The sequence below is a fragment of the Parasteatoda tepidariorum genome, chromosome 4 (assembly GCF_043381705.1).
Source record: "Parasteatoda tepidariorum isolate YZ-2023 chromosome 4, CAS_Ptep_4.0, whole genome shotgun sequence".
Classification (NCBI taxonomy): Eukaryota; Metazoa; Arthropoda; class Arachnida; order Araneae; family Theridiidae; genus Parasteatoda; species Parasteatoda tepidariorum.
Window position 1 is genome coordinate 31,939,335 of NC_092207.1, and position 15,010 is coordinate 31,954,344.

At 33.6% G+C, this 15,010-nt stretch overlaps 1 protein-coding gene across 1 annotated transcript; it reads right to left on the reverse strand.

The window, feature by feature from the left end:
- Nucleotides 1-125: 125 nt before the first annotated feature.
- On the reverse strand, nt 126-14,757 carry LOC107443400 (3-hydroxyacyl-CoA dehydrogenase type-2-like). Its single transcript, XM_016057248.3, has 5 exons — nt 14,604-14,757; nt 11,894-12,058; nt 10,223-10,387; nt 3,152-3,389; nt 126-479 (listed from the first exon to the last, which is right to left on the reverse strand). Exons 1-5 carry the CDS (start codon nt 14,628-14,630, stop codon nt 289-291), a joined length of 786 nt encoding a protein of 261 aa, XP_015912734.2. The 5' UTR covers nt 14,631-14,757; the 3' UTR covers nt 126-288.
- Between the last annotated feature and the right edge of the window lie 253 nt (nt 14,758-15,010).

The window sequence follows — 15,010 nt, forward strand, 5'->3', positions numbered from 1 at the left end:
TAGTGCAACGTTAATGAACTACAACAACAACTAGTCAGAAAAATAAATAAATATAAATACCATGTCGATCTTGTCCGAGAATAATATTTAACTATTTTTTATAGAAATAACAACATAACACACACTTAAATGTATTCACCAACATTGAAATTTATTTGCGGAACACCAAACACCAATACACACAGCTGCTATACAATGACTACATCCATTCAATAATTGATTTACAACTTTAAAACATAATGCTATTTCAAAGTTATAAAATATAATGCATCGATGTTTGTCACTGAGTTATGGCCGCATACGGAGTGCACCGTCGATACGAATAGTGCAACCATTCAGCATTGGATTCTCTATAATGCTTTGAACCAAATGTGCATATTCATCAGGATAACCGTATCTTTTGGGAAAAGGAATTTCATTCACTAATTGGGCCTGAACTTTATCTGGCAAACCCATCATTATCGAGGTGGAAAATGGACCTAATAAATAAGAAAACCAACATAAATTTCGGTTAGAAAATGCTCGAGTCCGTCAGCTTAAACTGTGTTATAATATATGTTTAAAGAACATAACCCTTTTCAAATTCCCCATCCTGTTTTCGAGCATGACTACCACAACCTCTATATAATATCCAAAGTTTTGGAATCTCGGTTTTGTTTGCAATAGCAACCCAAGTAGCACAGGGATATTGTAACAGCTTTAGTCTACATCGACCGACATCGTCAATATTGGCGAAAATCGACATTGTGTGTACGATATTGTACGATTCCCGTCTATTTCACATTAAAAATATGTTTGTAAAACTTTTCATTTTAAACTTTATTGTGTTTTTAAATCAAAATTAATCATTTAAAAGACGAAAAAATGACGTCAAATTGTTATAATTCCAAAAAATAAATTTTAAATATAAATTTAGAGATATCCGAAATGCTGAGAGATATCGATCGACGTTCCCCAACGTTTCTACAATATCGAATAATATTGTTTCGCGATATTGAATATACGTTAAAAAAGGGGTCCATTTTTATATAGTACAATGTTTCGCTACGATATTGTACAATGTACAAAGCTAAGTTTTTACGATATCGTTTTTGTGAATTGTGCTACTTGGGAATTAATTTCCATCACCAGAAAGTACGGGCTTAGCATAAATTTTGAATATGTTTTGTTTTCTCATTTTTACTGGGTTAAAGAAACTACTCTGCTTTAATTAAAAGTCTGTGAATATTTGTTTGATAACCAGTAAGAAAATTTAAAATTAAAATTAATTATTATTATTTCCTTTTCTCTTTTTTTTTTTTTTTTTTTTTTGTTTTTTTTNTTTTTTTTTTTTTTTTTTGAGTCGAAGAATACTCTGATTTTCGTCAATATCACATTAGCAACTGCAACCGTGCATTGTAATTAAAGAAATATACCTTATCTTCTTGTTGCTTAAGGAAAAGTGGTTTAACAAGTATGAAACGAACTTAATTATGTTTATGCTTCATAAATTGCGAAGGTGAGAAAAAAAAACTTAATATGTTTCGAGTGCTCAACATAGGTGCCCATTCTCAAGACTCACCAAACGTGAATGAAGAAAACAAAACAGGTTTGAAAAAGAAGACCCGAAATTGCCAATAAAATATAATTTAATAACGAAACTAGAAAATCCGCTGTTGCTGAAGGGCAAATGTATCAGAAGGCGTTGAATGTGTAGAAAGGAATGTAGTCCGTTAATCCTTTCTCGAAAAAGTTTTGATCAAAGTTTTGGATATCTTAATTTTTTTCTAAAAATAAAGGTGTGCCAAAACTTTGATTCGGGTGATAGTCAACCGTTCTATAATGTATCTCAAAAAATAATATTTGCTAAATTTAACGGGTGTAGGGATTTAACAGATCAAAGTAAAAATGAAACATCTAAATACATTTTTAATGTAACGATCGAATTATCACGCATTAGTATTAATCGTTAGAAGGGTTAATCTTAAATATACCAATTAATTAGTGCGATATTTCAAATTTACGGAATCGGATATAAAAACGTATTTCCTCTGAATATAAATGCTTTATTTCCAATAAAATTGAAATCGTGATTCACGAAATGTGGAGGGTCAATCTGGAAAATATAATTTGGGTAGAACAACCGTCGGAAGCTAGGATCCCTAACACCGTATAAATTTGCGTAATTATCGGCAACAAAAGCCAAAATGTAAAGAGATCAATCAACTAGTTCTCAAAGAATAAAAATTAAAGAATATGAGATGACAAACTGCACAAAAAATGAAATTAACATTTTAATAGATCTTAACTTTTTACCACTCTCCTGATCAAATTGTTTTGTTATAATGTTTTCCGGATATCGGCTGCAAGTCCCACTCCTCCCCCATATATTTTAAGGATCAATAATCAAAGTCTGTCGAAACAAAGGTGTACTAATTCGGAGAAAGTACGTTTTGTGTCTGATTTTCTATTTTAAAATATATTTTGCTTAAATGAATTAGTAGTAGTAGTAGCTCATTTACGTCGCACTAGAGCTGCACAATGGGCTATTGGCGACGGTCTGGGAAACATCCCTGAGGATGATCCGAAGACATGCCATCACAATTTTGATCTTCTGCAGTGGGGATGGCACCCCCGCTTTGGTAGCCCGACGACCTGCACGCGAAGTCGATCACTTTACGGTAGAACAATTTGACGAGGACCCAAACCGCACACCCTCGGTCCCTACGCAGACTGATTCAAGTGTCACCCACCCGCACACTGACCGTAACCAGTGATGCTTGACTTCGGTGATCTGCTGGGAACCGTGTCTTAACAATCAGTCCACTCAAATGAATTAGCATTAGCCTATTTAAGATTAGGCTTTTGATCAAAAGTTATTAATGTGTTCCGTTTTTTATTTTGCGTAATGAATAGGATCGCAAAAAAATACTTTTATTTGCTTTTGTAATAACTTAGTCAATCCCTCCTTTTTTTCTTTTTTTTTTGGGTTTTTTCACAATTTTTTCAAATTGGGGTTCGGTGTCAGTGAGCTTTCATCATTTCAGCAGAGAATTTTTACAAAAATTAATTTGCCCAAATGGCTTATTAGAACATCTAAAAATTATTCTACCATGAACAAAAATAGCTCAGAAATGAATATGAATTGAAGAGAAGATGTAATGAGATTCACCAGGGGCTATAGTACAGCAACGAATACCATCGGATGCCATATCTCTAGATATAGGTAGAGTCATCCCCACTATTCCACCTTTACTGGCTGAATAAGCTACTTGTCCACACTGACCATCAAATGCAGCAATACTTGCTGTATTGATAATTACACCTTTTTGTCCATCCTCATCAGGCTGATTTTTACCCATAAGACCAGCAGCCAGTCGAATTACATTGAATGTTCCAATTGTGTTTACCTATAAGTACAATATAATACATTCATTATTTGTAAGTTTAAAAAAAATTAAAAATTAATGTTTGAAATATTATGCGACCATTTTTTTCTTCTTTAAGAGTTTTTATAATTTCGACTTTTTTGTACACGGAAAAAACTGCTTATACATATGCTGCATATTTTCGCCTTTAATTATGAGTTTCATAATGTCGACTTTTTCGTCTACGGAAAAATACCTATCTTTTCGACGTTTTTAAATAGCTGAATAAAAATCACGCTTCTAATTGAGGTTAAACGATGGAAATTGTTGCCACATCAATCACGAGAATGGAGAAATAATTGCATTAACACGGAAGTGTAACTCTGGTTGGGTGCTAGGCAACTATGGCATAACTACCACTATAAATATTAAATACGAATTAATTAGTATATAAGACATGTTAATTTGATTCTATCTTATTACTAATCCAGGAAACCAAACTAGCTCACTTTTTTAAAATACCTAATTATCTAACTTATTACACCAAGTCCCATCGATGGTATACTCAAGCTTGTGGTGGAACTGCCATCGTCATCAAAAGGAATATTAATCACAAACTACTTAATTACCTTAACTTCAGTTATATTGAAGCAACAACCCTTGAGCTATTTTTCTCCCCATCCTAATCTGTTGTCATTTCTAGTGTCTATGTTCCCCCTAACACCCCGGCCGCCTTTATCAGCGACCTCGAAAATCTAATTTCTTACGATTTGATTGGTGACTTCATCGCTAAACACAGCACAGCACATGGAACAATTATGATAGCAACCACCTGGGCACCTCTCTATTAAATTTCATCAACTTAGCTAAATTAAATGTACACTACCCCCCACCAATACCAGGATCTCAAACTTATCAGCTAATACGATCGATTTCTCCCTCTCTAGAAATTTAAATTACCTCATCAATACTAGTACCTTAAATGAACTCTATTCTGATCATTTATCTGTTAAGTTTAGCATCAATATTAATGTCCCCAATAATCTTAATAATAAAATAAATAAAATCAGTTGGAATATATTTAATTCCATTTTAGTTAATTCCCCTCTAGTTTGCTCCCCAGTTGACACCCCCACCCAATTAGATCAATTTGTTGACAGCTTCACTAATTCTATTAACGAGGCTAAAGAAGAGGCTTCCCTTTTTTCTGGAGGCAAACAATTACTGCAATGCACCCCCTCTTATCAGAAATCTTATCAGAGATAGAAACAATATCAGGAGGTTGTGGTAACAGTGCCGTGACCCAAATGACAAAGCTCGAATGAATCAGATCAACGCTGAAATTAGGAGAGATTTTCTAGCACACAAGCAATCATCCTACACCAAGTATATCAAAGGCCTATCTGTCCAAGATAACTCAATTAGGAAAGCGGTCAGCAAATTTAAGGCTAAATCTTCCACCATTCCACCCCTGAAACATAATAATTCTGTCATCTTCGATGACAATATGAAAGTCAAGATCATTGCTGACAGTCTTGAATTGCAGTTTACCAACGACCTTGCCGGAAATGATACTACTAACCTAGAGGTTGGAGGAGGCATTAATTTTCTTTCTTGCAGCTCTGACCCAGACACCCCGGTCCTTCTTAGTGATGCAATTAATTCCATTAAGAAACTTAAGAATAATAAGGGACCCGGTAAAGAAAACATTAATAATAGACTTATCAAAGCACCCCCTCTTAACTACATTCACTATTTAACATGCATTATTGACTCAGCGATACGCTTATTGTTGCGGCAAACACTAACTCCAATTAGTTGGCGCCACCAAAAGTATTCAGAATATGTAGGTTACTCTGAGTATGGCAAGAGAAAAAAGAGAGAACTGAAAATATCGTTGAATTGGCTTTTTGAAATATCTTTGGAACGCTGTGTTTTGTTTTGTTTTTTGTTGTTTTTTATTTAAAATAAATGTTTTGTTTTGCCTGTTTTTAAACGTTATCAATCAATAGACAAGATGCCTCTCACAAACACAGTCAATCCGGTTAGGAACGACATTTCTGGCGCCCCCGGGTGGGCGGCCTTGTCTTAAGGATTGGTAAGAAAGGTAGGCGAAGATTTATTAATTTCCATTTTGAAGATTAAATATTTGACAATTTGAATACTTTTGAAGATTTGAAATATATATATATTTATNATGCACCCCCTCATATCAGAAATCTGATCAGAGATAGAAACAATATCAGGAGGCTGTGGCAGCAGTCCCGTGACCCAAATGACAAAGCTCGAATGAATCAGATCAACGCTAAAATTAGGAGAGATTTTCGAGCACACAAGCAATCATCCTACACCAGGTATATCAAAGACCTATCTGTCCAAGATAACTCAATTTGGAAAGCAGTCAACAAATTTAAGGCTAAATCTTCAATTATCTCACCCCTAAAACATAATAATTCTGTCATCTTCGATGACAATATGAAAGCCAACATCATTGCTGACAGTCTTGAATTGCAGTTTACCAACGACCTTGCCGGAAATGATACTACTAACCTAGAGGTTGGAGGAGGTATTAATAATTTTCTTTCCTGCAGTTCTGACCCTGACACCCACACCCCGGTCCCTCTTAGTGATGTAATTAACTCCATTAAGAAACTTAAGAATAATAAGAGACCCGGTAAAGATAATATTCATAATAGACTTATCAAAGCACTCCCCCTTAACTACATGCACTATTTAACATGCATTATTGACTCAGCGATACGCTTATCATACTTCTCCACTGATTGGAAGATGGCAGTCATTAAACCTGTCCTAAAGCCAGGTAAAGACCCCATAAAACCAGACAGCTACCGACCAATCAGTTTACTCTCCTCATTGAGCAAAATTGCTGAGGACATCATCTTGTGCAGAATGAGAGACTTCTGCGATGATAACCACATTATTATCGATGAGCAATTTGGCTTACGCCCTAAACATTCCACACAACACCAACTCATCAGGCTCATTGAATACATACACGAAGTATGGCTACACAACAAACATACAGGTGCCGTCTTTCTCGATTTGGCTAAGGCCTTCGACAAGGTATGGATCGATGCACTTATCTATAAATTAATTAAATATAATTTCCCTAGACCACTTATTCTAATTATACGATCCTACCTAACACACAGAAAGTTCATGGTCAACTGCAACACCTTTTTCTCCACCTTAAGATCCATTAATAGCGGTGTTCCCCAGGGGAGCAAACTGGGACCCCTCCTTTTTTTAATTTTTATTAATGATAACCCTAGAGATCCTGGTATTCTGACTGCTCTGTACGCTGACGATACAGCCATTGCCACTCAAAGCAAGTATATCAGCGATATCAACAGGAATATTATTTACCATCTCTTCACCATAATTGACTACTTCCAAAAGTGGAAATTTACCCTCAATATCGACAAAACTCAAGTGGTGCTATTCACCAGAAAAAGGAACTACAAGAAGGATGCTATCATGAATAACAACTTTTCTCTTTCAAATGGGAAATGAAGGCCACTTACTTAAGTGTCATTATGGATAAAACTCTGACATTCAAATATCATTTTAAAAACATTAAAAGTAAATTCATAGCAGAAAATGTGCACTTTATCCTATTCTAAAAAAGAACTCCCCCCTCAGCACTAATAACAGGATTCTAATTTTTAAATTGCTTCTCACCCCCCTATTAACATATGCAGCAGGCAGCACCCGCCTTCGGAGGAGGCTGCATAGACAAATCTTAAACTCTTACAGAGTGCTTATAACAAAACCCTCCGCAATATCACAAATTCACCTTGGTATTTCAGGAACAAAAATATCCGTAATGACGTCTGTACTCCTAGCCTTCTTGACTTATACAAAAATAGATCTCTTAATTATTTCCTTAAGAGCACTGGACACTTCAACCCCCTTATATGGTTTTACAAACTACGACCCAGATGACCCTAAGTGCAGGAGACGGCCCAAGGCCATTCTTCATTACTATTTTTTCGTTCCCTCTGACTGGCTCCTCATCTCCTCTATCATCATTTTTATCATTACCCTTTTCCATATGCTTGGGTTGGCCCCATTCTCAGTGGAATAACAGCGGCTTATTCTGATTCAATTTACTAATACAACTACTTACAATGCTAATCACTAACTGCTTATTTGTCAATAATTATAAATAAAAAATAAATAATTATAAATAATTTAAAAGAACATTTTTTCTAATGATTAATGACTTCATTTGTTTGTTTATGTTTTTACCTGTGTTATCCCTGTTTTGTGCTGTCCTTTCTATCTTCTTTTTCCTCATTATTATTTAACTAACTAAGATTAAGTTTACTAACCCAAATAATTTTAACATCAATGGCCTTTGATTCAGTTTGTAATCATATAATTTACGGAGCCATATTTTGTATAATCATATAATTTCTGGCCTTTTTGGCCAGGTACTCCGGTGCACCTATTACTAGTTTCCGCAGTTTTCCGCTTGATTCTATCTTGAGGTACCTTTTGATAGATGAAGGTTGACATAGTCGAAAATAATTAATTCCCTTTATTGGTGACCCGGACGTGATAAGAACTTGCCAATATTGATGGATGATCCACATTAAACAGCGGATTTGCCTAAAAATATACAGCTCAAAGAAAAAAGTAAATAAAAAAAATTTTAAAAAATCCGGTGAAGTAACTAAAGTCTCCCGGTCAATAATTAATAATGAAGAAAAAAAATAAAGAGCGAAATGCTACAAATAAAATGAGGAAAAAATATAATGAGCAAAATGAAAAAAATAAAAAGAAGAAGAAAATAAACAGCATGAATCAACTAGTGGTATCTGTTCATCGAATTCCATCACAGATAAAATTCTGGAAGGGGAGTAATATGGCGTAACTACCACTGTAAATATTAAATACGAATTCACTAGTATATAAGACATGTTAACTTGATTCTCTTGAGGTACGTTTTTGACAGATGAAGGTTGACATAGTCGATAATAATTAATTCCCCTTAGCAACCAAACGACTCTTTCTATTTTTCTTGTTATTAATGTTTTTTATATCACCTGTGTATGTCAGTGAAAATAAAAGAAAATGGTTTTCATACGATTGCTATAAAGCTAACAGAAATAAGCTTTTCTTACCTGAGATAATTATTCAAATACTTATCTGAAAGAATTCAAATCCCTTCAAAAAAGTTTCTTTTATTCTGTAAATGAGAGAGTATTCTGACTTTTTTTTTTTGGGGGGGGGGGATCCAGAATGGCTGGGATTCCATCATCTGTTGCTGATAACTTTGAATGATAACTCAATTATTCCATGTGGCACCGAAACATATTTTACAGTTATTGTGCAAGAAAATACCTTCAATAGTTTTAAGCAAATGATAGTGTACTATATGCTTCCTGATGATGTTTCTAAAATTATTTCCTAGTTAAGTCCGATAAAATTTCCCATTAAAAGAGTACAATCTAATACAATTATAACATTCGTATCAAGCAAAACATGCCATTTCGCTAGTTAAATCAAGAATTTCGTTAAATGTGGTTTCGTACATGCCGACTGCAACAAAATTTGTCAAAAATTAATAAAAAAAAGAACAAAGCTTGTACTTTTTGTCTCAATTTTCGAGGAATTCTAGGCTCGTTAATCCTCTCTGGAACAGAATTTCGATTGAAAATGTAAGCCATGCAGCGCATTAGCAAGTGTGACTGACCTAGATTCTGAACTTAACTGAGTAAAATATTTAGACAATCTACCCTTCCATGTAGTGGTGGGAAATGCAAATGGAGTAAGAGGGGTATTCTTGATGAACGTTAAATTATGACTATGTAGTTATATGCAATGTGGTGCTATAGAAAGAATGTCCATTATAAGTGAAAATGCATACTCGTTGTTATTTAAAGAATAGCTTGTTATTATTTAAAGAATATTGGTTTCTAAAAATCCTTGAATTCAGTTTTATATCTTTAGTAGTTTGTAACATTCACTTACAGTTGCTAGACTGGCTACATTACCCCGGAAAGGGTTAAGAATTCGGCACCACAGACTTTGTGATCAAGGTATTTATATCACCCGGTAACTGTAATATGTTACTGCATAGTTTTAGTTGCCTGATTTTAAATATTATTTCATTATTCTGGCATGCAGCAGCTAATTTTTCAAGGAATCGAATTTTCGTAATTCCGAGTTCTAAGAGTTGTTACACATTCTTCTAAGGAGGCAGCAAACAATTACTCCACTGTTTTCCACGAGAAAAAAAATTGTTCTATGGTTTAAATTTGGAGTTTTAAGAAAATAATTTTATGTAGAAAAATTACAGTTAATAGCATATTCATGCTCATTCTCTCACCACAGTGTTTCAAAATTATAGCCCTCAAAATTCTTGTCAATGATGAAATCAATAATCGCTAATAAAATTTAATGATAGTTAAATCGCTTGTTAAATTAAATGCACTTTAAGGTGCCCAAATTAATATTTAAGAGAATAAGAAACAAAAACAATAGCAAAATCTGCCGAGTCACTATTTAGTTAGGAAGGATTAAAACCATCAAAATATATTTGATTGCCGGTTGAAACTTGACATTTTTTATTAGTTTCATGTTAATTCTTCTCTGTTTGATTGCGCAATCTAAAAGATTTTAATGTTATTGATTCCAATTTCTCGAATAGTGGTTTGGGAGATTTCAATAGTTTTTTTAAAATTTATTTTAGCTTAAATATTACTTTACAACTCCTATAGGAATATCTTTCTTTACCTTAATTTTTAAAAAGAATCTAAAAAAAATATATTTTTAAGATGATGATTACGAAACACTTAGCGTAAAGTGATTTTAAGAAAAATAGAAATTCAAATAAACATACTTACATTGACAACTTTTGAAAATTCTTCGAGAGAATGAGCGAACCCTTTTCGAAAGTTGTACGTTTTGCATCCGATAACGATACCGGCACAATTGACTGCAACATCTAATTTGGAAAAATTAGTTTTTGCCACATCTAAAGCTTTTAGCACGTCTTTTTCTTTCGTCACCTAAAGAAAATGAATAACTCTTAAAAATAAAAATTTGCATTAAAAACTTTTTATTCTTATATCTTACCATATGTTTCAAAATATTGAGGAATTTATTTCAATTAAGCAATGACAAGACACAAAGGGATACCCGAAGTGACGTAGTGTGGGCATCTCGATCCTGATTGGTCGTTGAAACGGGGCATTTGCTTACGGATTATATCAGATGAAGTAGTGAAGTTCTCAAACGCTGGAGTCCCGCAGTGGACTGATCGTTAAAGACACGGTTCCCAGCAGATCAGCGAAGTCAAGCATCACTGGTTGCGGTCAGTGTGCGGGTGGGTGACCGCTCGGATCAGTCTGTGTAGGGACCGAGGGTGTGCGGTATTGGTCCTCGTTAAACTGTTCTACCGTAAAATGCTGGACTTCGCGTGCAGGTCGTTGGGCTACCGAAGTAGGGGTGCCATCCCCTTTGCAGAGGATCAAAATTGTGATGGCATGTCTTCGGATCATCCTCAGGGATGTTTCCCAGACCGTCGCCAATAGCCCATTGTGCAGCTCTAGTGCGACGTAAGTGAACTACTACTACTACTAATTCATTTGAGCAAAATATATTTTAAAATAGAAAATCAGACACAAAACGTACTTTCTCCGAATAAGTACACCTTTGTTTCGACAGACTTTGATTATTGATCCTTAAAATATATGGGGGTGGAGTGGGACTTGCAGCCGATATCTGGAAAACATTATAACAAAACAATTCGGTCAGGAGAGTGGTCGAAAGTTACGATCCATTAAAATGTTAATTTCATTTTTTGTGTAGATTTGTAATCTCATATTTTTTAATTTTTATTCCTTGAGAGCTAGTTGATTGATCCCTTTACATTTTGGCTTTTGTTGCCGATAATTACACAAATTTATACGGTGTTAGGGATCCTAGCTTCCGACCGTTCCTCTATCCAAATTATATTTTCCAGATTGACCCACCACATTTCGTGAATCACGATTTTAATTTTATTGAAAATAAAGCATTTATATTCAGAGGAAATACATTTTTATATCCGATTCCGTAAATTTAAAATATCGCACTAATTAATTGATATATTGAAGATTAACCCTTCTAGCAAAATTGTGATGGTTTGTCTTCGGATCATCCTCAGGGATGTTTCCCAGACCGTCGTCAATAGCCCATTGTGCAGCTCTAGTGCGACGTAAATTAACTACAACAACATCAAACCCTGGATACCCAGTAACTAGTTTGTATTTGTTTTAAAGCAGTGATAAAGGAATTTTGAAACTTCTTTGCAACAATATTAGCAACAGTGTTTTTTTCATTTTTAGGACCTACTTACGCAGCCTGCAAAGGCCTTTTATCAATTTAAACCAAGTTTTCATTTTAAATAATTACGTTTGAGTTTCTTTCACAAGCATGAAAAAAAAAACATTTCAAAATTTAATTGACGATAAATTAAAAATTTAATGTCTTTTTTATTTTTATTTAAAAGAAAACACCTAAATTATACTTACGTCAGCGGCAGCAAAGGCGCATTTTTCTCCGAGTTCTTCAACAAGCTTATGGCCATTTGAAACAGGTAAATCACAAATAACTACCGAAGCTCCTTGTTGAACCAAACGTCTAACAGTAGCTTCACCTAAACCAGATGCTCCACCAGTTACTAGTGCAACTAAACCCTATTTCAACATAGTGAACAAACAAGTAAACAATGTTTCACATAGTTTCAAAACAAGTAAACAATGTGACTACAACCATTTTTTCTCTCTCTCAATATAAAAAAGAAAAAAATTATAATTGCTAGGGATCTTCTTGTACATTGTATATATTTTTTATTGCTGTTTATTTTAATCATGCATTGCCCTTTTTATTATAACTCCAGTGGCATGAGCTTCGGCTATTTAAATATTCCATCACTGGGATGAATGAGTTCGGGCCCCTGACGGGGCCGAAACTTAGAAAACAACCTCACATAGGCATAGGCTAGGGAACTACTTTATGAGGGGATCGTGGGTTCGAACCCTACCGGCCGAAGACTCCCCGCGTAGTTGGTGACTGGTGCACGTTAAAATTCTGTCGAGTCGCAAATTCCACCATGTTCCCATAACAAATCAATACTTCTGGGGCTACTGGATTGGAGATCGATCGTTCTCTGATTCAGGTCAAAATTACGATCTCTAGATGAATGAATGGATGTATCAAGGGGTCCGCCTTATAAACAGGTGTGGCGTATGATGTGGCAGAAGTCGAATTCTTGGCCATAGATGGCGCCACTGAAAAACAAGAATCGCATCTTAAATTTGCTCGGTTTCATCAAGCAGGCTTGCCCGTGTGGCAAATGTCATTAGAAGCAATCAACCAACCATTTTATGAGTAGAAATAAATGTTATTAATATTAATAAGCTGTCGTAGCCAAAAAAAATTTAATTTTCTTTCAAAATAGGGGGTGAAGAAAGGTTCAATTACCAATTTTTTCTATTATTTGATCTGAAAATCATTTCATAAAATTATTGGAGTATTAAGAGTGATAGAGTTCAAGGGTTTTAACTAAAATTACAGCTCCATGCTGAATGATTCAAGTGCTTATTTACCTTTACGAGTGGACTTTATTGCTATTTTATAGCTAAAAAGAATATAACTTCAGTACGATTTCCATACATTTTTCTACTGAAAATAAAATGTTTAAAACTAGGGTTGAGAAGTTCTGTACTGGGTGATAATTCAAGCTACAATTGTTTCGTAACTGCTACAAGAACAATCTATTTCGAACTAAAAGAACCAAAATCTATTTACGGACTAAAAGATTCAATAAATGAATTAACAGAAACAAAATTCCTGATCCTGGAACTGATGCCACATTGAAGCCATTTGTCGCAGAAACAAAGTTTTTTTTTAAAATAAAAAAAAAATGGAAATACGAAAATGAAATAAAAAATTTTGAAAAAATTTGATAGCACAAGGGTTATTAGGATTTTTATTGCAGAAACATGATAGTTCTGTTTATCATAATTATTAATAAAATAAATGCTTCTAATTGGGTCAGAATTCAAAGCACAGATTTTTAAAATAAAAGCTTAAATGTTAGTTAATAGTAAGAAATATATACTTATACTTGGTATAAAATTATGTACTTCTTACTTTTTTAACACGTTGGGCCACTTTTTGCGACCGGTTATAAATGTGTTAAACTTTTGTTTTGTATTTCATAGGTGATCAGGAAAAAATCTATAAGTCGTAGATAAGTTTTTACAACCATAAATATTTTCTTTAAAATGAAAATTTTTATTGGTAGATACGAGTTATTTCAAACATATATAGGGTTAATCTTAATAAGACGTCATAATCAGACGATGTAATCATAATATGAAGATTTGGTAACTAATTGGACAAGCTTGCCAAGTCTTTAAAAATCTAATTCCGAACCGACTTAAATGCTTTTTTTATTAGAAAACAAGAATTCAAACAAAAGACATTAGAAACTTTTTTATTTTATTTCCAATGAGCTGCAGCACCGAGACTCTATTTGGATGCTAAAGTGCACCAGGAATTTAATTTTGCCGGAAATGCCAAGAGGCATTAGAAACAAGAAATTAAGATAATTTAGATTTAAAAAAAATTTACATATTCACAGACACACGAAGAAAAAGTTCATCATGGGGAAGCGCCCCTGGCCACGTATTATGACATTTATTTTGCCATGGCTTCTTCAGAAATTTTCCCTTAAAATTTTGCTGTTTTATTCTGACTCCCGCTGTATATTTTTCTCAATTTTGCTTTTCAAAAAAAAATAATAATTAAATCATAGCAACATTATATTAGTCCCTAAAACCTAAGCACCCCCACTCCTCTTAAACAGGATTTGTATGATCTTTAAAAGAGTTAAAAATCAATCTCAATATTCTAATAGAGAAATTACAATTTTTTTAACTTTCACTTAATTATAATAATTATTGCAAAAAGCGCGATTAAATATATTTATTAAGAAATATTAAGCGTTGACAACGAATTTATCAAAATCTATCTTATTTTCTTAATTTTGCTGCCACTGTTTAAGTATTTTAAGACTATACGAATCCTGTTAAAAATTTAACCACTTAAAACTTTAAGATTGATTAAGAAAAGGTCCGTAAACGGAATCAGGTTCCTAATAAGAAGTAAATAATAGTGTTGGTGGATGATAATTAATTTAAATTATTTTGTTAATCGAAAGAAAAATAAACTTACTTTTATAGCTCGAATTGAATTTGACATCCTTAAAGTTATCCTTAGTTTGATAATCTAAGAGTTTGCTGTTACACTAAATGTTTTATATGATTCAATCTTTATTTAGAGAGTTTACTTTCGAATTTGATTGTAACGCTGAATCAACAAATAATGCATCAAAAACAATGGAAAAAACTGTTTTCTGTATATTTGCTAAGCAAGGTTATTCTCCTAAAATGTTTCTCTATGTTATTCTCTTTCTAATAGTTCATACTATTACATAGCTGTCTATTTTACGCTTATATCGCTAGAAAATACATTTTTACTGCTGAGATAGTAAAATTTGAATTTTTAAATTTATTTTTGATTGAATAAATTTGATTTTAAATTATTTTAACCATTGCGACTCATAAATAATAATAAAGATC